We start from the raw sequence: 23,551 nt of genomic DNA, 5'->3' as shown, positions 1-23,551 counted from the left end.
CAAGGAGAGATTGATTGCTTCTTTTTTGTTGGGGGTCCAAACCAACCCGTCATTTCAGTCACAGTCGTGTGGCAGACCCTGTCACTGAAATGATGGGTTGGTTAAAGTGTGCATGTCCTGTTTATACAACATAAGGGTGGGTGGGAGGGCCCAAGGACAATTCCATCTTGCACCTCTTTTTTCTTTAATTTTTCTTTGCGTCATGTGCTGTTTGGAGAGTATTTTTTTGAAGGGCCATCCTGCGTGACACTGCAGTGCCACTCCTAGATGGGCCAGGTGTTTGTGTCGGCCACTAGGGTCGCTTAGCTTACTCACACAGCTACCTCATTGCGCCTCTTTTTTTTCTTCTTTGCGTCATGTGCTGTTTGGGGAGTGTTTTTTGAAGGGCCATCCTGCGTGACACTGCAGTGCCACTCCAAGATGGGCCAGGTGTTTGTGTCGGCCACTAGGGTCGCTTAGCTTACTCACACAGCTACCTCATTGCGCCTCTTTTTTTCTTTGCGTCATGTGCTGTTTGGGGAGTAGTTTTTTGAAGGGCCAGCCTGCGTGACACTGCAGTGCCACTCCTAGATGGGCCAGGTGTTTGTGTCGGCCACTAGGGTCGCTTAGCTTACTCACACAGCTACCTCATTGCGCCTCTTTTTTTCTTTGCGTCATGTGCTGTTTGGGGGGTGTTTTTTGGAAGGGCCATCCTGCGTGACACTGCAGTGCCACTCCTAGATGGGCCAGGTGTTTGTGTCGGCCACTTGGGTCGTTGAGCTTAGTCACACAGCTACCTCATTGCGCCTCTTTTTTTCTTTGCATCATGTGCTGTTTGGGGAGTGTTTTTTGGAAGGGCCATCCTGCGTGACACTGCAGTGCCACTCCTAGATGGGCCAGGTGTTTGTGTCGGCCACTTGGGTCGCTGAGCTTAGTCACACAGCTACCTCATTGCGCCTCTTTTTTTCTTTGCGTCATGTGCTGTTTGGGGAGTGTTTTTTGGAAGGGCCATCCTGCGTGACACTGCAGTGCCACTCCTAGATGGGCCAGGTGTTTGTGTCGGCCACTTGGGTCGTTGAGCTTAGTCACACAGCTACCTCATTGCGCCTCTTTTTTTCTTTGCGTCATGTCCTGTTTGGGGAGTGTTTTTTGGAAGGGCCATCCTGCGTGACACTGCAGTGCCACTCCTAGATGGGCCAGGTGTTTGTGTCGGCCACTTGGGTCGTTGAGCTTAGTCACACAGCTACCTCATTGCGCCTCTTTTTTTCTTTGCGTCATGTGCTGTTTGGGGAGTGTTTTTTGGAAGGGCCATCCTGCGTGACACTGCAGTGCCACTCCTAGATGGGCCAGGTGTTTGTGTCGGCCACTTGGGTCGCTGAGCTTAGTCATCCAGCGACCTCTGTGCAAATTTTAGGACTAAAAATAATATTGTGAGGTGTGACGTGTTCAGAATAGACTGAAAATGAGTGGAAATTATGGTTTTTGAGGTTAATAATACTTTGGGATCAAAATGACCCCCAAATTCTATGATTTAAGCTGTTTTTTAGGGTTTTTTGAAAAAAACACCCGAATCCAAAACACACCCGAATCCGACAAAAAAAATTCGGTGAGGTTTTGCCAAAACGCGTTCGAACCCAAAACACGGCCGCGGAACCGCACACAAAACCAAAACACAAAACCCGAAAAATTTCAAGTGCACATCCCTAGTTGACAGTCAATAGGTTGTCCCCATACGGTCGACAGGCATTAGGTCGACATGGTCAAAAGGTCAACAGTGCTTATGGTCGCAGGTACGAAAGGTGGACAGGTTCAAAAGATCGACATGACAAAGGTCGACACAAGTTTTTTTGCGTTTATTGTTTCATTTTTTTCAACTTTTTCATACATTACCATCCATGGGGACTACAATTGGGAATAGTAACTTGTGTCTACTGTCAAAGTCAGAAAAATATCTCTATACACACTGCCATATTTGCACCTCATACAGGTCCGCGCTGCGCATGCGTACGCTCTCCCGTGCGTGCGCATACTCACAGTCGCGGGCACCCGCAGGCGCACGGTATGCGTATTTACGGTAGAGTTTATGTGATCGTAGCGTGCGACTCAATCGTGACATATTTTCACTATATAATGTATTTTGTAGATCATGGTCCCTTTGATAGATTCTGAAAGTTTAGTTAATATAGCATGTTCCTGGACAGAGGGATCGCTCTTTGTATTGTACGAAGGGTCTAACAGGAGTCATACAGTGGTGTTTAGTACCCATCGGAAGAGTATTTAATTAGCAATATTCCGGTGTTGGTTTGGAGCGGATTAATCGCTCGTGCGAATAGTTATGGACATAAGAAGTTTATGTCCATTTACTATTATTTACCCTTACTTAGCTATGCGGCGGGAAACCCAGTATCCCACCCACCTGAGCTGTTGGAAATCGTCACAGCCCACCTGTATGAATCAACCTATGACCTTTTGTTATAGTGCAGGGCCGAATTCCTGTGTCCAATGAACAATGAGATTGTAGGGACCATTGAATTGTATTGTGTGTGGGGCATAAATAGACAAGCCGATCACATCCAGCTCACTCTTCAACGGTTATCATTGCTGAAAATCGGGAGCTGGATGTCCAGAGGCGCATGCGATCGTTCCCCTTGTGCGTAAGTGTTTCTCCGCAACTATATTGTTCTTACTGTTATTGTGGACCATTTCTCTCCATTTCTCTCTCTCTCTCTTCTCCTCTTTCTCTCTTATTTTCCCTTAAAACGTAATTGTATTGTATTGTATTTCCCGTGTAGTTATCTGGTTAGGTAGTCTATGTTATATTGTAGTGTATGACTTGTATTGTGTTAATTTCTTTTGCAAGTATATCATTCATAATATATATATATTAGGCGTTGGACCCTAAGCCCAGGTATCTGTGTATTTCTTATAGTGTTAAGTATTCTCAGAGCGTCGGTGACGCTCAAACAGCTTTTAAGTTAATAAGGTTACACTGTGTTGCATCTACACCCTATCTCTACACTAAGGTTTTACAGCATATTACATTGTTTATGGTTTAGATATAAAGGTTTAACATTGTGAGCGTCTGCGCCGCTCGTGATCTCCTCGTGGTCTCGAGCGTCCGCTACGCTGATAGCGTAGCATTACGGTAGTCGCTCACCTATAAGTGTGCCCGATACCAACAGCGTATTCTCGTGAGCATCTGTATCGCTCGAGCAGCCCGCTCCCGATACAGCGTCCGTTACGCTATAGCGAATCATTACGTTAGTCGGCAGCCAATAGCGTGCCTGCCTGTGATCTCTCGGCCGTGAGCGAACGTGACGCTTGAGCGTCTCGACCACGGCTAAGTGATCGTTACGCATCGAGCGTACCCTTACGGTACTACATACGTAAATAGCGTACAGTGTTCTTAGACCTCACAAAGGGTTTTATATAAGACAAATATTTGGCTTTGTCAATTGGCGGCTCGCCCGTCCTTCACATATCTGCACTAGGTAATTTCAGCAGACATTATCCAGCAGCAAAAGGCGGGAGGTCATATTCCTTGTAGTGCTGTTTGGATAAGCGTCTGCTTCACTTAGTAAAGGGTGCTGAAGGAATCCGGGACCGGAGGTAAGAACAAAACAATAGTGTCTTTTTAAAACTGTTTATTTCTGTCTTGCGTACACACGCACGCATATCTGCATTTCTTTTCATTCGTGTATTTTCATATATCACTCTCCTGTTTGCCATTGTATAAATTGAGAAACGTACTGAGAGATTTGCCGCTATTTCATAGTTTAAGAGTAAAGGTAATATAGTTAAAGTATAGACAAACACACAGCTCTGCCTGAGAGACAAGGCGAAGTCAGTGTGGTGCGCGGTAGATGATAAAGGATCATCTACATTGATAAAACGTGTTAGTTGTGTTGCGGTGGACAGTGGTTTGGTGTACACGTGTCTCTAACAAAGGGAGAGACTCGCGTACGCAAAGGCCGACGCACGCAGCGTAAATTACGCAACGGAGCGTCTGGGTATGCCCACGTAACTCAGGCCACATGATAGTGTTGTTTTTTTAAATAGCGCAACAAGCGATAAATAGCGCAACAAGCGATAAATAGCGCAACAAGCGATAAGTAACGCAACAGGCGATAAGTAGCGCAAATCTATTTTTAAATTCGAAATTTAAATTAACAGATCCTTCTCCTAATTTGTAACACATCTGGTCTAAAGAGAAATTTCTGCGCAGAAATAGAAATAGAAACAAAAGTGTATATGTGGTGAGTGAGTGTGTTTTTACAATTTTGAGGATTGAACCAAAAGAAATCACCGAGTTCTCGTGAGGTACATACGTGTAAGTGACATGCACGGTGGCTAGGGAGGCATCCTTGGTTAAACATAAAATTTGAGCATTTAGAGTATAGCAGACCAGGAGGTCATACTGTAGCAGACCAGGAGGTCTAGGTACAGCAGACAAGGAAGTCCGCTATAGAGTCCACAGGCACTACACCGAAAAAAAGGTTGGTGCACACACCCATATAGGCCATACAAGCTCGCTGAAGGAATTCGCAGCCGCAATTTTCGATTCCACTGGTCGCTCCGTACATAAGATTAGTTGCTTATGTGCTGAACGATTGTACCGCACGTAATTGTGTGCATTAGTAAACCTGACCGGTACTATTTGTGTACGAAGGTCATAAACGCTATTTGTACATTCTAACGTGATTTGTGTAATTTTTTATTTTTAAAAAGGGAAGTTCGCTGGTCACTCAGGAACTATCTAACGACCACACCTTTACTGGAAAGGGTTAATGCTCTTCGGATCACACTCGCATTTTCCAGTAAACAGAGGTTAATAGGGGCCCTGGGTCGAGTACGCCAGCACTATGTCAGTGTGATCAGGTCGTATTGGTCGGCGTGGGCGAGTGAGTGAGGTGCTCGGTACACTTCACCGCCAACCTATCGTGAATATCTTGGTTTTTTGTAAGGTTCCGTAACACCTGCAGATTATGGGGGCCAGTTGTTCAGGAAGGGGGCGATCAACCTCGGTTCGGGTTGATTCTATAAACCGGCCAGTCGGGTCGGCAAGGTACGTAATGTGTGAAAAGTACGGAAGTCACACAGAAATTTTATGTGATGAATGGGAGAGAATGACAGTACATGACGGGGAGAAATTCCCAAGAGTAGGTAGCTTCAGCACAGAAGTGTTACTGAATCTAAGGAGAAGGATAGGTCTCATTGAACCAGCAAAGAGACGAATCAAACATTATGATTATTTGCAGTTATGGCAACAGGAAAGTGAATTGCAAAGAGATTTAATTGACTTATCTGACTCTTATCTTGAGAGGAGAGACATGGCAATGGAGAGGATTATGGTTGCGGAGAAAAGCACAAGGTTGAACAATAAAAACGCTCTTAGCAACTGTAGTATAGATGATAAGAATAAGTGTAATAAATGTAACAATGATAATTGTAATACTGTTAAATGTACAACTATTAACCTATGCAAGTTGCACCCCATGTCAAACTTCCCTCAGGAATACAAACAAGAAAGTGAGCCCAGAACAATGTCGGCACCTCTTCCAGAAGCCATCCTACAAGACATCCAGGTGGACGCGACCAAATCGGTAAAGGCAATAATCAAACCCCCTAACGGAGGGTCAGGTGAGGTCGTGTCCACAGGTACGTACAATGTTTTCTATCACGCACAAACAGATGTACCCCATATTGTAAGATCAACACAAAATGATGTAGTTGAGTTTGATCCGGTCAGGGTGATCGCAGTCCCCAATGGGAAGACTGACGATCAGGGAATCATTCCCGTCAAGGACAGTGCAATGCGCTGTCTCTGGTCCCGGACCGAATTGAGATCAATTATGTCTGAATTTCCTGATCCTAGGAAAAATCTAGTAGCATGTCAAAGGTTTGTTAAAGAACTAGGAAACTCAACAGAACTCACCAACAAAGAGTGGCGAGCAGTGCTGGGGACATGTTTGCCCTCCAGTGTTGACCCTGAAAAGTTCATTGCTGATTGTAAATTAGACACGGAGGCACCTTGTACGGAGGAACACAATCAGGAATGTATTAAGCAGATCAACCGACAGTTAGAAATATATTTCCCAGCCATTGTCGAGTGGAACAAAATCTTCTCCATAAGACAAAACGAAGGGGAAAGTATTTCCAATTATTTCAATCGAGCACTGCAAGTAATGGCTAGGAACACTGGGATCACAGACATCAAAACCAGTGCACCGCACAGAGAAGTAGCAGTATTTGTGCTAATGAATGGTTTAAAGGATGAATTAAGTACAAGGGTACAGATCACCAACCCAGACTGGAGAGATATCTCGGTGGCCGCATTAAGAGAGGCCGTCATTAATCATGATCAGAATATCACCAGATACAGAGAGTCACTGAGTAACAAGTTGATGGCAACAAGTATACAGGCCCTAACCACAAGACCACCCCAACAAAAGCCCCACACCATTGCGAAAAATTCAAATGTGGAAGTTTGTTATAATTGCCTGAAGGAAGGCCATTATGCAAGAGATTGCAGGTCTAGAAGCACACACAAGGTATATACACCCCCTAGACAACAACATAACCATGATATCCAAGGAAGCAGGGAAGTACAGGGAAAGCGGTTGATGGTGATGAGCATCCAAGCGTTTGAGGAGGCATCAAATCAGCCAAGACCCCAGTTCACTGACACTTGGAGGAAGCCCAGGGTTTGTTATCATTGTAGAAGAGAAGGGCATTATGCCAGCAACTGTAATAACCCACATAAACCCCCTAGACAAAGATATGAGCAAAATTATAACACACACAATTATAATCAGGGATCATATAGAAAAAATTTTTGGCCCACACCCATAAGGTGCAGTCAGGAAAGGTGATCATTAGGACTGATGGTAAGCCTGAGGTAACGGTTAATAAATTGGGAGGTCATTCACTGAAGACACAGGAATGACAAGGTGAAACGTTGTAAAATGTATTTGTGGAAAAATGTTTTCTTTTTCTCTCTCCCCACCTCTGACGATTATTGGTAGGATTCAAACATTGCATATATACTTGGTCTTTGCAGAAGTCTACCAAACCCCAGCATGACCTATCCGCACCAATGTATTCTGGCCAGATACAGACAATGGAATATGGAAGTGCTGGGGGGAGGGACTGCGCAAGGAAACCATTGGACATGTAGATATGACAGCCTGATGATCTGACAATGTTTTAAAATGTTTGAAAAATGTTTTTTTCTCTTTTCCTATTGTTGGTTATTGTTGATTTAAGTAATATACATATACATATGAAGTGTTCTCTCTCTCTGTTGTTTTTTTTTTTTTTTTCTCTCTTCTCACGCATGTTTTCATGGTTTAAAGATGGTATGTCACACATCAGTTAGACAAATGGTAATGCAAGATTTTTGCTCCTTACAGAAAGATCGCTGGTTTGGAAGAAATATTGCATCACCGGAATGTTCGTTTGGAAGACTGAGAGACAGCACCTTTGAGATGACGACAGAACAAGAAGAACAACAAGACTAGAGAACTTAATTATCGTAGCAAGTTTCTCTCCCCCTCAAACTGTTTTTCTGTACCCCCATTACAAATTTCTTCTTTTCTCCTCCTGTAAGATGGACTTGCCCCAAGAGACTGTGATATGGATTTTCCTGTTGACCATGATGTTGACCAGAGCAGTCTGTTCCGGCGAGAGTACCAGTGAGGTCGAGAAAGGATCCAGAAAGGTTCCGATGACTGAGAGACGGAGGTGTAAATTTCCAATAGCAATACAACCACCAAGCAAAAGGCGAGTACCAGAAACGATCTGGCCATGTTATTTGTAAACATTTTTCTTTCAAGGATTGTTAGCTGAAGAAAACTGTATCTGCAGGCTCTGTGACAACGTAGTGGAGGATGGGTGCATTAAGAAATGCCAATCCAGTTTTAATATCCATATGGACCGGCATCCATTGAGTGACTATCACTCCTTAGTGGGTAGTGTGTTAAATAAAACAGATTGTTGGGTATGCTCTCAAGTACCTCAAGGTCATAGCAAATCAGGGCTAGTACCATTTCCTTTAACGTTAGGGGAGGTACTTGAGTTAAGTGGTGGGAGACCGGTGGACAGGAGGTTTAATATCTCCAGCCCTCCTAGTTTGAAGCTCCACCAATACCATGTGGATAGGTCCCTGTTATGTTTTAACATCTCCAATCCCCGAAAGCCAGGAAATTGGGAAGTGTCATGGAGTAACCAAACCATGACCTTTTCGCATAGAGCAGATAGAATGCCTACAGATACAGAGCTTATACGCCACATAGCCAGTAGAGGAAAATCTTTCCGGTATAGGTATACCTTAGGAAATAGGATTACGAGAGTTGGAGAGGTATCACCAGGATACTGTGCACATATCGTACAACCTGATACGTGTACTAAGCAGATGGAAGAATTAGGGTTAGGAGATTTCACATGGAAGGTGTGTAATATGGTTATGTCCTACTCCATCCCATATGTTCTCCCCGATGATGCATATTTCATATGCGGGAGAAAGGCGTATAAGTGGCTTGCCCCAAACTCTGAAGGATTGTGTTATATTGGAAAAGTACTGCCTGAAGTAATGACTGTATCACATGACAAAATGAAAGACATACACCGTGTTGCCCAAGCTCCTTATACTCACACCCATTACGAGCACGTAGTTAAACGGCACCTGATAGAAAGAACAGAGCATCCGGCCTCTGACATGATCCATGAATCCACCGGGATTCAGTTTCTAATCGCGTTAGATTTCACTCGCACCGCCAGAGGAGTGTTGAATTATAAATACATATCTGCGCTCGCAAATTTGATAGATAATATCACTGAAATGTATGATGACACGTTTAGGTATACTGGAAGAGAACTTCAAGCTTATAAAACAGAACTGGTACAGCATAGAATGGTTCTTAATTACCTCACAGCAGTGACGGGCGGATATTGTGTCACACTGGCAACACAATACGGCGTGAAATGTTGCACATATATTACGAATAGCACCGAGGACCCGGTCGAGGTCATAGACCAAAAGATGGACGATATTCTCCAACTGAAGTGGGAATTTCGCAGGAGACACAATCTCACTCTTGCTGCTGTAGGTAATGAGCTGACTGGTTGGGTGTCATGGTTGAACCCGCGAAATTGGTTCTCTGGTTTAGGAGACTGGGCTCAAGGAGTCATAATGGATGTTGGGAAGTTTCTCCTATGTATCTTAGGTGTTATCATATCAATTGGTTTGATATTTAGATACGGTCAGGCTTTAATGAAGTGCAATCGTCGTACTAGGGTAATGAGTCTGAGGAGTGAGGAAACTGTAATTCCAATGGATTTGATCTATGACTCAAATATAGAAACAATGATGTGATGAAAATGCGATTTCTACGGTCCGTTTCTTTCACCTGTTTTTCCATTTCCCCAAGGTAAAAAGACCCACGTGGACGAGGAATTTGATGAGCCGATATACAGACAACAGATGGATTACAGAAGAAGTTTTGACAACCTGATACACAGATTTTGATGAACTTTGCCATAGATCCCCAGTTTCCCTAGAAATTTTAAAATTACGCTAGCCCAACACTTTTGTAAATCTATGGACATTGACAAAGCTTTTGCTCGCACCTTATGGGCAAAAGCACAAAGAAGACTGCATTCAACAGACACCGAACAAGACTTCAACCGACACATGTTCATTTACCTGACATAGAATACCACTGCATTTACCGTAATTATGTCTTTTCTTCATCTCTACAACCTTCAGGTAATTACACACATAGTATAGGGAATACAGGCACAGATATCAGCAATCACATATTCCCCCATTCATGTATCATCAACTAAAATGTGCTCCCCCATTTTTGTTACAACCAAAAGCCGAAAAGAGCTCGGTAAAGTTTGACAGCCCATCCACAGACCCATACCACGGGATAAGAAGGAATTCAAATGTATACTTCGCAATACCTCGAAGCTTGATTTAAAACACGTACGGCACGATGATACATGACCCCCAAGCACGGATTCATACACACATGCTTCTGCTATCTCACTAGGTCATACCCTTTTCCTACCTTCTCCTCTCCTCCCCTACCCAACCATGTAAATGTATTAACCCCTGACATATATTTTTCTCTTTTTGAAATGTTTTAGAAGGTGGCAGTTATTATTGACTGCCAAAGGGTGGACTGTCAAAGTCAGAAAAATATCTCTATACACACTGCCATATTTGCACCTCATACAGGTCCGCGCTGCGCATGCGTACGCTCTCCCGTGCGTGCGCATACTCACAGTCGCGGGCACCCGCAGGCGCACGGTATGCGTATTTACGGTAGAGTTTATGTGATCGTAGCGTGCGACTCAATCGTTACATATTTTCACTATATAATGTATTTTGTAGATCATGGTCCCTTTGATAGATTCTGAAAGTTTAGTTAATATAGCATGTTCCTGGACAGAGGGATCGCTCTTTGTATTGTACGAAGGGTCTAACAGGAGTCATACAGTGGTGTTTAGTACCCATCGGAAGAGTATTTAATTAGCAATATTCCGGTGTTGGTTTGGAGCGGATTAATCGCTCGTGCGAATAGTTATGGACATAAGAAGTTTATGTCCATTTACTATTATTTACCCTTACTTAGCTATGCGGCGGGAAACCCAGTATCCCACCCACCTGAGCTGTTGGAAATCGTCACAGCCCACCTGTATGAATCAACCTATGACCTTTTGTTATAGTGCAGGGCCGAATTCCTGTGTCCAATGAACAATGAGATTGTAGGGACCATTGAATTGTATTGTGTGTGGGGCATAAATAGACAAGCCGATCACATCCAGCTCACTCTTCAACGGTTATCATTGCTGAAAATCGGGAGCTGGATGTCCAGAGGCGCATGCGATCGTTCCCCTTGTGCGTAAGTGTTTCTCCGCAACTATATTGTTCTTACTGTTATTGTGGACCATTTCTCTCCATTTCTCTCTCTCTCTCTTCTCCTCTTTCTCTCTTATTTTCCCTTAAAACGTAATTGTATTGTATTGTATTTCCCGTGTAGTTATCTGGTTAGGTAGTCTATGTTATATTGTAGTGTATGACTTGTATTGTGTTAATTTCTTTTGCAAGTATATCATTCATAATATATATATATTAGGCGTTGGACCCTAAGCCCAGGTATCTGTGTATTTCTTATAGTGTTAAGTATTCTCAGAGCGTCGGTGACGCTCAAACAGCTTTTAAGTTAATAAGGTTACACTGTGTTGCATCTACACCCTATCTCTACACTAAGGTTTTACAGCATATTACATTGTTTATGGTTTAGATATAAAGGTTTAACATTGTGAGCGTCTGCGCCGCTCGTGATCTCCTCGTGGTCTCGAGCGTCCGCTACGCTGATAGCGTAGCATTACGGTAGTCGCTCACCTATAAGTGTGCCCGATACCAACAGCGTATTCTCGTGAGCGTCTGTATCGCTCGAGCAGCCCGCTCCCGATACAGCGTCCGTTACGCTATAGCGAATCATTACGTTAGTCGGCAGCCAATAGCGTGCCTGCCTGTGATCTCTCGGCCGTGAGCGAACGTGACGCTTGAGCGTCTCGACCACGGCTAAGCGATCGTTACGCATCGAGCGTACCCTTACGGTACTACATACGTAAATAGCGTACAGTGTTCTTAGACCTCACAAAGGGTTTTATATAAGACAAATATTTGGCTTTGTCACTACTTTTTTTGTGTCAACCATTTTTCATGTTGACCTTTAGCATCTGTTGACCTTTTCCAGCATCCACCTTTTACCTATCGACTAAATGACCCGGTTGACCATATGGGGTTGACCTATTGACTGTCTACCTAATTTCAGTTGACTTAATGATTCATACCGTTTCATTACTGATGGAATACAGTGATTGTAGAGGCGATAGTGATTGGCAAAATAGAGCAGTGCCACGGAGGTGTCTTAGAGACCATAACTTGAGAACATAAACTGGGAATTAAAACAATTTCCTTGCTGGACTAGCAGATGCTGCGACTGAAGTATTCTTATTTGTTGGAGGCATAAAACAGAGGGTGAATTGTGGTACCTGGAGATCAGTTGGATGAGAAACCAGTTGTCAAATTTGGGACCTTATTCATGCAGTTGTGGGGTCCATCTACTACAGAATTCGAGATTACTGTAACACCTGCTAACAGCTCCCACTTCAGGGGAGAGATAGAAGGGAATCGGAGACCTTGGCCTGGGTAAGGGTGGGATGTGGTGAGGGAGAGGGAGAAGAGAGACCCCTCAACCCAGCGTCTGTGCCCAATATACTAATAGCTAATAACAGATGTAGCAAACAGGAGAGTGCAAATTAATCAGTGTTCCCTGTAGTTCCTTAAAAGTGAGTGAGACAGCAATAAGGAAGATTATATACTGAATGATTGATTAAGATTGTAGTGCAATGACCGCACTGTAGTTAGGTAATATGGCTAATAATGGCATTCATATTCCTAAATCCTGGTCCTCACCTGTATATAGCCGTATGTTTCTTCATTTCTGTTTCTCTTAAATATAATTTTTGTCCCCCACATTCCGCCATTTTCCCCGCACAATTCCCCCTTTTCACTGTCGCTGGTTATAACGTACTATCCATACCTGGGATTAACCTGGGAGACAGGGATGTTGAGTCTGGCCGCAATGTCCTCCACAGTCTCATTCCCCTCAGAGATGATGCCTACACCCTTGGCGATGGCCTTGGCTGTGATTGGATGATCACCAGTCACCATGATGACCTGTAGGACACAATAAGGGATGTCTAGTCAGCGTGTTACTGCCATAGATCAGGGTTTCTCAACTTTGTGTTATCATCTACAACAGTCATCTGCAAACATATCCATCTCTGTTTAAATGTGGCCTCAATTATGAAGCCATTATTTGGAGTTAAATGTGGACGTATCCCAAAGGTAAGTACAGGGGTTAGGGTTAGAAGCTAAGAAACTAGGGGGGAGGTTAGGGTTAGGCTGCAGGGAGACATAGTTAGGGTTAGGTTTCGGGGGAGGGGTGTGGCTTAGGGTTAGGCTGTGGGAGGGGTGGGTTAGAGGAAGGAATATGGTTACTTACAGGGATAAGTCTGGATTTTTGCAATCAGGATGCTGCTGTCGGCATCCTGACCGTCGGTATAGTGACTGCCGGCATTTCATACCAGGTATAGATATATGAACTGGTCTCTCTCACCTTGATACCTGCACTTCTGCATTTGCCCACAGCATCTGGAACAGCTGCCCTGGGTGGATCAATCATGGACATCAGTCCTACAAAGCACAGGTTCTCACAACTGAAATTAAGGTCCTCAGTATCAAAAGCAAAGCCCTTAGGGTGCAGTTCCTCTGGGAAGTAATAGTGGCAGAATCCTGGAGAGATGTGGGAGATAGAGAGAGGAAACATTGTGAGAAAGAGATTCCCCACTCGCATTACTCTGCCCATCTTATATAACACAACACAACACATATAGCAGCTACAAATCAGAGCACAGCTAACCTCACACCTCAGAAGGGAGGACACATGGTTATAATTAGTATTATTACTATGCATGACAGCCCTCACTCCACCCTGACCTTTCTCTAGCCACGGCCCCAGATGGACCACTGAGCAGTAGACATAGTGGTAATGTGCCAGTCTTTGTTCCATATTTGCCATGAGGCATAGACACCCTGGAAAATATTACTAAGAACCATTCTAATCTATATCTACAGTTGACAGCTACTAAGGCTAATACACTTCATGGGATCCATACAACCATTACACTGTCGCTTTTCTTCCCATATAATTTATACACACTCTGCTACTATCTCTTCTAAGAGACCTAAAGCCACTGGTGAGTGTTACATTAGGACATGTGTATGATCAGTTGTAGGACAATGGTGTCTCAACTACAACCTAACCTGCTTCATTATAAGCTCCACCCATTTATACCTTACCTAAATATTACACCTGCCTACAACAATAACCTTTCTATCTAGACCCACCCAGAGTGCGTGTTTGGAAATTAACAGGCTGCTAACCGGGGATTACCAATAGGCATTTATAATGTGAATACAACCCTACCCACAGCTATAAGAAAACAACACAAAAATTATACATCAAGCAATGCATGGTCAATCCTTGCCAAGCCTGGAGACCTTAATTTGGTAAAGCCTGACCCTTCAATAAACTACATCCATTAGCATTACAGATAAAAGATACTGGAAAAAAATCCTGCATACATCATAAGCACGATCTTAGCTCATAGATATCCCCTGATGTTTCATTGTAGAGTAATTTGTTTCTGCACAAACAGTACTCTCTCTCCCCGATCCTCCCAGCTCCAGATGTTGTCCCTCTCCCACTCTCTTCTCATCTTTGTCCCCCTACTCTCCCACTACCCTCTTTCCGTGTCTTCCTAGCTCCAGCGGTTGCCCCTCTCCCAACACACTTCCCAGCATTTTCTCTATGCTCACCCAGTACTCTCTCTCCATGTTCTCCCAGCTCCAGGTGTTGTCTCTCTCCCACTCTCTTCTCATCATTGTTCCCCCACTCTCCCTGTACCCTCTTTATGTGTCCTCCCAGCTCCAGATGTCCCTCTCCCACACTCTTCCCAGCATTTTCTCTCTACTCTCCCAGTACTCTCTTTCTGAGTCCTCCCAGCAACAGGTGTTATACTCTCCCACTCTCTTCCCAGCATTTTCTCCCCACTCTCCCAGTACTCTCTTTCTGAGTCCTCCCAGCAACAGGTGTTATACTCTCCCACTCTCTTCCCAGCATTTTCTCCCCACTCTCCCAGTACTCTCTTTCTGAGTCCTCCCAGCAACAGGTGTTATCCTTTCCCACTCTCTTCCCAGCATTTTCTCCCTACTCTCCCAGTACTCTCTTCCCCAGTACTCTCTTTCTGAGTCCTCCCAGCAACAGGTGTTATCCTCTCCCACTCTCTTCCCAGCATTTTCTCCCTACTCTCCCAGTACTCTCTTTCTGAGTCCTCCCAGCTCCAGGTGTTGTCTCTCTCCCACTGTCTTCCCAGCATTTTCTCCCTACTCTCCCAGAACTCTCTTTCTGAGTCCTCCCAGCTCCAAGTGTTATCCTCTCCCACTCTCTTCCAGCATTTTCTCTCGGCTCACCCAGTACTCTCTCTCCCAGTCCTCCCAGCTCCAGATATGCATTCTGGAAAGATTCTTTTAACTCCTCATCCAGTGGTTGCTCCTTGCCCTGGATTAGGATGGTGGAACAGACATCCAGAATCCTCTCTGGTGCTCCTTTCATTACAAGCATGAAGCGGTTGTCATTGGGGTCTTCTGTCTCGTGGATGGACAGCTGGGAAAAAGAGAGAAGATGGGAAGCAATTCAGGTGCTCAGTTAAAACCAACAGATCATTATATTGTAACAATATATACTGAGTTAAACAGGTGGCTCTTTCTAATCTGACCTGCTCACCATGGCCCTCATTCCGAGTTGATCGGTCGCAAGGCGATTTTAGCAGAGTTACACACGCTAAGCCGCCGCCTACTGGGAGTGAATCTTAGCTTCTTAAAATTGCGACCGATGTATTCGCAATATTGCGATTACTAACTACTTAGCAGTTTCAGAGTAGCTCCAGACTTACTCTGCCTGTGCGATCATTTCAGTGCTTGTCGTTCCTGGTTGACGTCACAAACACACCCAGCGTTCGCCCAGGCACTCCCACCGTTTCCCCGGCCACTCCTGCGTTTTTTCCGGAAACGGTAGCGTTTTCAGCCACACGCCCCTGAAACGCCGTGTTTCCGCCCAGTAACACCCATTTCCTGTCAATCACATTACGATCGCCGGAGCGAAGAAAAAGCCGTGAGTAAAATTACTTTCATCATAGTAAAGTTACTTGGCGCAGTCGCAGTGCGAACATTGCGCATGCGTACTAAGCGGATTTTCACTGCGATGCGATGAAAAATACCGAGCGAACAACTCGGAATGAGGGCCCATGTTCTTACTGTAATATTGTAGGTGTATCCCATACTGTACCTGGCATACTGCAGGAATTTCTCTTCATCATTATTATTATTGTTTAATTGCATAACACCGCCATATTACATAGTGCCACACTTGCCACACTTCTCTCCTCCGTTACTCTCCCACAGGGGAGAAGCAGCGGGTCACTGTAGAGCGTTGAGGCTAGGAGCTTCTCATCATTAGGCCCCATACTCTCAATGCATACTGCTGCTAATAGTAGATCCATAAACAGGGCATGGACAAGAAGACACAGTTCAGTAAGAAGTCCATTGGATGTGGGAGGGTGACCTACTCTTCAAGGATGTCAATGGCATGCCCCAAAAATTCCAGGATCCCCACAATGTTCTGGGAAAGTATGCAGATTTCCATGTATAGTATTAGCACAATTAACGTTTCCTTAACAAGTTTGGTTTTTTAACGCAGTTTAAAATATGCACATCCTTGAAGACATATCATACACTTTGTAGCAGTGTCAGTCACTAGAGGGAGCTCCTCAGTCATGTGAATACCTTCCAGTGGTGTCTGAGATAGCAAGCTTGTATTACCCTATCTGTTTAAAACTCTCCTCTCTACAAAGTGAACTTGATTCACTTTTCTATTCACTTATCAGAGATCATTTATCAAAAATTATTTGCAGCTAGGTGTTTTCGGGGGTTAGCTGCAAATATTTAGTATCTCCGGTTTGTAAGTAGGAGGGACCGCAGCAGATATATCTCCAATATCGGTTGTGATTCCTCCATTCCCGACAGCAGCTCTATAGGTTTCTATGGGGGATGCAATGCTGTAAGATTTACCAATATCCGGAATGCAAAGCATTGCAGAGACTGGCTCCCGGAGCTAACACCTATGGGCTACACACTGCAGATTTAGCAAGCAGAGGGTTCCCCCGGAATACTCCCCGGCAATGGGCGCCATTCTTTTTCATACATTTACCTGATATAATGACTTAGGGCCTAATTCAGACCTGATCGTAGCCGCGCAAACTTTTGCATGGCTACGATCAGCCACCCTGACATGCGGGGGGACGCCCAGCACAGGGCTAGTCCACCCCGCATGTCTAACCCCCCCACTACCCCCCGCACAGGTATAAAAGCATCGCACGGCGGCGATGCTTTTGTACCTGAAGAGTAGCTCCCTACCTGCGCAGCTCCTGCACGCTGGCAGGGAGCTACCCGTCGCTCTCCAAGTCACAGCGGCTGCGTGTGACTTCATGCAGCCGCTGCAGCCTACCCCCCACACGGTCCGGGCACGCCTGCGTTGCCCGGACCGCGCCCCCAAAACGGCGGCCCAACACCGCCAGCCCGCCCAGCGACCGCCTCTGCCTGTCAATCAGGCGATCGCTCTGCAGAGATGCTGATCGTATCTTTGGCATGAGCCGGTGCCGCAGTGCGTCGGCGCATGCGCAGTTCAGACCTGATCGCCCGCTGTGCGAAAACGCACAGCAGCAATCGGGTCTGAATTAGGCCCATACTGCAATACGATCCCGGGTACTACTATCACACCCAGATGCATTGAGTATGTGATTTATGATAAACAGACCTTATAGGCTTCAGCTGACAAGTAAAAAAAACCTGTATTACACTATATTCACAGAAGTTAAAGTTAAATTGAAGCTAAAGGAAGATGCAGAGTTGAACGCCAGTTTGTGGAGCCGATGCTCCCTGTTTGTGTGATCTAGAACCAAGCCAGTGGCAAACGCAGGATTTCTAGAGGGGGGTTTCCATATACAATACACAATATCCCACTCTGCGGAGCATGGAATACAATATTAATATTTAACACTATAGAAGGTCTATAGTATTGGCTGTATCAAACATATTTTATATAATTAAGATAATGTAAGTGGTCAGGAAAAGGTTAAACATACCATAATAAATAAATACACAAATATAATAGAACCAGTACTGCACTTTCTAAGCACACATTCTCCCACCTCATTGTAAGGCTCCTGTCTCTTCTTCTTGGTAGCTCTGGTCCAGTGCACTGATTGATGCCTCAGAAGCAGAAGAAGTTTCTATCCCTAGGCATGTGCAGCAGCTTAAACCTCATGATGTGGCGCAGCTCTAGTAATTGTATTATATACCATTGCAATTGTCATAATTTGAGCCACTTGCCAAGAGGAGGGGGGGTTCCAGTCAACCAGAAACCCCCCCTGCGTTTGCCTATGCAAGCATAGGCAAGTATTGCACAATGCATGTGTGACTGAAGGGGTGTAACTGGCCTGTACATGGGCGATGGTCTCAGATACTGCTGTTACTCAATGGTACTGCTGGCTACCTAGAGTAGGCCGGAAGCCTAAATACACCTATCTCCAAATGGATTTTCTGCACCACAGACAAGCTGGTATGAGTGCGCTGGTGATTAGGACTGGTAGCAATGTCTGCATATCGGTAAATATACTGATTTTTCCCAGGCACCTCTACATCTGGCCTAATATATGGAATGATCCCACAAAGAGAGAACTTGTTCCAGAAAGTTGTGCTGGTTATTATTCTGCAATAAACCAGTATAAGGGGGGAATTCAATTGCCGGCGAATGGTGAGAATTGCGGCTGCCGTGGTGTTTAAACGCTGGCACTCCCCCTGGACGATTTGCAGCACGATTCACACAAAAATGTTGGCTATCCTATGGAGGGGTAGCCACCCCTTATGTGCGAGTTCTCACTGCTATAAAGTGCGGTGGCTGCCATGCATATTTGGCTAAGTGAAGGCATTCATTGGCAACTGAATTCCCCCTTAAATGTTGTAGCCAATAGAATATGTAACATTTTACATAAAGGGCCACTGCTATAGCGTGCTAGTTGTCAAAAGTGCCAATGCTGGAACAATTACATTCAGCTCTGACTCCCACTTAATCCCACATGACAACTGCCTGCGCTGAATGAATCCACTGGACAAAGTGTATTAACTATGAGCCTGATGCAGAGATGTGCCCTAATGCTGCCGTAGATGCGCTTTGTACACAGCTACTGCGCAAAAGTGTGCAAATGTCGGTAGTTGTATAATTGAGACTCGGGTAGATGTATTAACCTGGAGAAGGCATAAGGAAGTGATAAGTGCAAGGTGATAATGCACCAGCCAATCAGCTGCAATATGTAAATGAACAGTTAGGAGCTGATTGGCTGGTGCGTTTATCACCTTGCACTTATCACTGGTTTATCATTTCCTTATGCTGTCTCCAGGCTTAATACATCAGCCCCTCAGTGTTGTTCATAGGTGCTTCGATAATTTGAGTAAACCTATGGTTGCGCACAGTAGAACAGGAACTGAGATGCTGACGCCATGTTTTCTGCGTACGGGATACCAGTCGGCGGAATCACGCCGACAGTCGTCAATTAAGAGTCATTTATCAGGTGCAATAAATAAGTAAATGTATAGGTATGACTATATATATATGTATATTAACCAATTATCCTAGAAACATTTATCAACCTTTTTATTTCAAAAATAATAAAAATAAACATTGTTTGACTATCTGGTAAGTACATCCAGAAATTGGGTGCGAGGGAACACGCATCTCGCTCTTTGGGCCTTATTCAGTATAGATCGCAAACAAATTTATGCTCAGTGCCCATGCGCAGGAGCTGTACCACGGGTGCGCACACAGTGAGATGCGATCGCAAGCAGTTGCAGTTTTGCTAAAATAGCAAAACTGCAACTGAAGCTGGCAACTGAAGAAGACCCTTTGTGCTGCACAGTCTAACAAGGACAATGGCCCTCATTCTGAGTTGATCGCTCGCTAGCTACTTTTAGCAGCCGTGCAAACGCATAGTCGCCGCCCACGGTCGAATGTATTTTCGCTTTGCAAGAGTGCGAACGCCTGTGCAGCAGAGCGGCTACAAACACATTATGTTCAGAATAAGACCAGCCCTGTAGTTACTTATTCTGTGCGATGATTGCTGCGACGAATGACGCGGTAATGACGTCAGATACCCGCCCAGCAAACGCCCGGCCACGCCTGCGTTTTTCCAAACACTCCCAAAAAACAGTCAGTTGCCACCCAGAAACTCCCACTTCCTGTCAATCTCCTTGCGATCGGCTGCGCGACTGAAAGCGTCGCTAGAACCTGTGCAAAACCACGATGCTCTTTGTACCCGTTCGCCACACGTGCGCATTGCGGTGCATACGCATGTGCAGTTTTGCTGTTTTTTTTTAATGATCGCTACACAGCGAACAACGGCAGCTAGCGATCAACTCGGAATGAGGGCCAACGTCACTAGGCAATGTGCAGTAATGCGGAGGGAGCAGTGCAGAGAAGTAGAGTTTAAAAGCTTTTACACTAATATGAATTGAATGTTAAGAAGGATCAGACTGGGATCCTGTAGCAGCTGGGACTAATCGTTGTAGAAAGAGGGAGAGAGGGGGAGAGGGAGAAGGAGAGAGAGAGTGAGAGTGAGAGAGAGAGGGGGGGGGGGTGAGAGAGAGAGAGAGAGGGGGTGGGTGAAAGAGAGAGTGAGAGTGAGAGAGAGAGAGAGAGAGAGAGAGAGAGGGGGGTGGGGTGAGGGAGAGAGAGAGAGAGAGAGAGAGAGAGAGAGAGGGTGGGGGTGAGGGAGAGAGAGAGAGAGGGTGGGGGTGAGGGAGAGAGAGAGAGGGGGGGGGGGAGGGAGAGAGAGAGAGAGAAAGAGAATGACAGATGCGGGGGAGGAGGTCAGAGGCAGCAAGTACTGCAGGCATACATACAATGGCGCTAGCTCTGGACCCGTACTGTGATCCAGCATTACATGAAAATATAGGTCTTCAGAGACCCATGCAATGAAACGTATGTATTAAATGAAAGTATTAGAGAGAGACAATTACACATCCTAGGCACAGCATTTAAAACATTCTATGTTATCTATATAATGCTGGCGTGTTATAAGGAGGGATGCGCACATACAGTACATAAGTGGCGTAAGTTCGTCACAGTTGCCCGGAGGCAAGATAAATATTGGTGCCCCCCTATTTCCTATATTAAGATAAATATATGTATGCATGTGTGTGTGCGTGTGTGTGTGTGCGTGTGTGTATGGAGTGTTCTGAAAAAAATGTATATACTGTATTTATCTTTTATTTTAAATCACACATTTCTCAGCAGTCATACCCAGCATTAGAACCCATGACCTGTTACACTAACAGCAGACACTTTACTGATTGAGCTATTTGCTCCTGTAGAGGAAGCATGAGAATGCTAACTATATGAAGTTACGTGTAATTGTCAGAGAAGTAGCTTCATATAGTTAAAATTCTCATATTTCCTATACAGCTTCATCAGTAAGGTGTCTGCTTCCAGTGTAATAGGTTGCGGTTTCTTATCCTCGGTGTGATACTTGTAAAAGGTGTATATTCAGTATAATAAAGAGGGTGTGATTTGTAAGGTGCAGGGACCAATGAGGAAGTCGGCCACTGAAAAGACAGCGACAGCTATCAATTAACGTAATTCAGTGGTGTGACAGAATGGGAGGAGAGGTGCCCCCTTCAGAGCAGGAGCCCGGCGGCAGATGACTCCGTTGCCTCCCAGAGTTCTGCCTCTGAGTACATAATCCTGAGAGTAACTGAGTTTGTGCACTGAGCCACTAAGGTCTGTAATGATCTCATTTATAAACAAGGAGCCAGATGTACTAAGCATTGACAAGTGATAAATTGCACGATGATAAAGTACCAAACAATCATCTCCTGTCATTTTTCAAACCCAGCCTGTAACATGGCAGTTAGGAGCTGATTAGCTGGTACTTTATCACCGTGAAATTTATAACTTTTCAAGGCTTAGTACATCTCCCCCTAGGGGAGAGATTACCCCCCTATCGATCAAAATTGATGGTGGAGCTCTGAAGATGAAAATTCTTTATTGGGGCATATTGCAGTGATGTGGAATGTTATTCAGCAGTCACCATATGAGCTTTGTTTAGAAAGAGAAATAAAGTGACAGCTAATGCTATGATTTTATGCCTGTTGCAACAGCACATATCCAGCCGTATTCTGCTGCAACTGCGTCAGCATTTCTTGCCGTAGCGCATGTCTGTGACTTTACGCTTCATTCCGAATGATATGTGATTTGTCAACATTCCCAATTTCAACACAGTCTTAATGTTGACATGGCCATAATGTTGACATTGTGCATGTCGACATAGTGTTTTTAGGGTATTTGAGCCCTAACCTTACCTTAAACCTAACCGCAGCCTAATCTTAAATGAAGCCTAATCATATCCCTAACTCAAGTCTAACTCTAATCCTAATTGCAACCTACTCCTAACTCTAACCGCAGTCTTATCCTAACCCTAACTGCAGCCTAACCCTCATCACAGTCTAATTCTAATCCTAACCCTAACTGCAGCCTAACCCTAACCACAGTCTAATTCTAATTCTAACCCTAACTGCAGCCTAACCCTCACCGCAGTCTAATCCTAACTGCAATCTAACCCTAACTGCAGACTAACCCTCATCACAGTCTAATTCTAATCCTAACCCTAACTGCAGCCTAACCCTCACCGCAGTCTAATCCTAACTGCAATCTAACCCTAACTGCAGACTAACCCTAACCCTCACCGCAGTCTTATCCTAACCGTAACTGCAGCCTAACCCTCACCGCAGTCTAACCCTAACCCTAACTGCAGCCTAACCCTCACCGCAGTCTAATCCTAACTGCAATCTAACCCTAACTGCAGACTAACCCTAACCCTCACCGCAGTCTTATCCTAACCGTAACTGCAGCCTAACCCTCATCACAGTCTAATTCTAATCCTAACCGTAACTGCAGCCTAACCCTCACCGCAGTCTAATCCTAACTGCAATCTAACCCTAACTGCAGACTAACCCTAACCCTCACCGCAGTCTTATCCTAACCGTAACTGCAGCCTAACCCTCATCACAGTCTAATTCTAATCCTAACCGTAACTGCAGCCTAACCCTAACCACAGTCTAATTCTAACTGCAATCTAACCCTAACTGCAGACTAACCCTAACCCTCACCGCAGTCTTATCCTAACCGTAACTGCAGCCTAACCCTCACCGCAGTCTAATCCTAACCCTAACCGCAGCCTAACTCTACCCAAAGCCTAATCGTATCCCTAACTCAAGTCTAACTCTAACCCTAACTGCAGCCTAATACTAACCGCAGTTTAATCCTAACCCTAACCACAGTCTAACCCTAACTGCAAACTAAAGGGGGGGACACATGTAGCAATGTGTGCTTAATTTCTAAGCAATCTGACTAGATTGCTTAGAAATTAAGCACACATCACTCCGTGTGTACGGTGCCAGCGACAGCGATGCGCGGTCCCACGCGTCGTTATCGCCAGCTCACCATTTTGCATGCATGCATGCCAAATCTAGGTAGATCGCTCATGTCACCGCTGACCATTACCCCCCGTCCTTGCTCAGCACACATTGCGCTGTGTGCTGCGAGTCCCGAGATTTGTGCTGAGCGATCTGTGCTAGATCGCTTAGCACACATCTCTGGGAGAAATCTCCACATGTGTACCCCCATTAATCCTAACCCTAATCCTAACTGCAGCCTAACCCTAACCACAGTCTAATTCTAAACCTAACTGCTGACTAAATCTAATTCGAGTCCTAATCATAACTGCAGCCTAACCCTAACCCTAACTACAGCCTAACAAT

The 23,551-nt window shown here is 44.9% G+C and overlaps 1 protein-coding gene across 2 annotated transcripts in view; it reads right to left on the bottom strand.

Moving 5' to 3' along the window:
* ATP1A3 (ATPase Na+/K+ transporting subunit alpha 3) overlaps positions 1-23,551 on the bottom strand; it is a 128,156-nt gene that overhangs the window by 24,783 nt on the left and 79,822 nt on the right. The window contains exons 12-14 of one of the 2 annotated variants that reach the window (XM_063942367.1): positions 15,095-15,287; positions 13,179-13,354; positions 12,600-12,736 (exon numbers count right to left, since the gene is read on the bottom strand). In XM_063942367.1, coding sequence (XP_063798437.1) covers positions 12,600-12,736; positions 13,179-13,354; positions 15,095-15,287 — 506 coding nt within the window. Of the gene's footprint in view, positions 1-12,599; positions 12,737-13,178; positions 13,355-14,440; positions 14,452-15,094; positions 15,288-23,551 lie in introns of those variants that run through there. The other variant, XM_063942368.1, reaches the window with a different exon arrangement.

This window comes from Pseudophryne corroboree, chromosome 10 (assembly GCF_028390025.1).
Source record: "Pseudophryne corroboree isolate aPseCor3 chromosome 10, aPseCor3.hap2, whole genome shotgun sequence".
NCBI lineage: Eukaryota > Metazoa > Chordata > Amphibia > Anura > Myobatrachidae > Pseudophryne > Pseudophryne corroboree.
The sequence above is the reverse complement of the archived record's forward strand: the minus strand, read 5'-3'. Positions and strand labels throughout refer to the sequence as shown.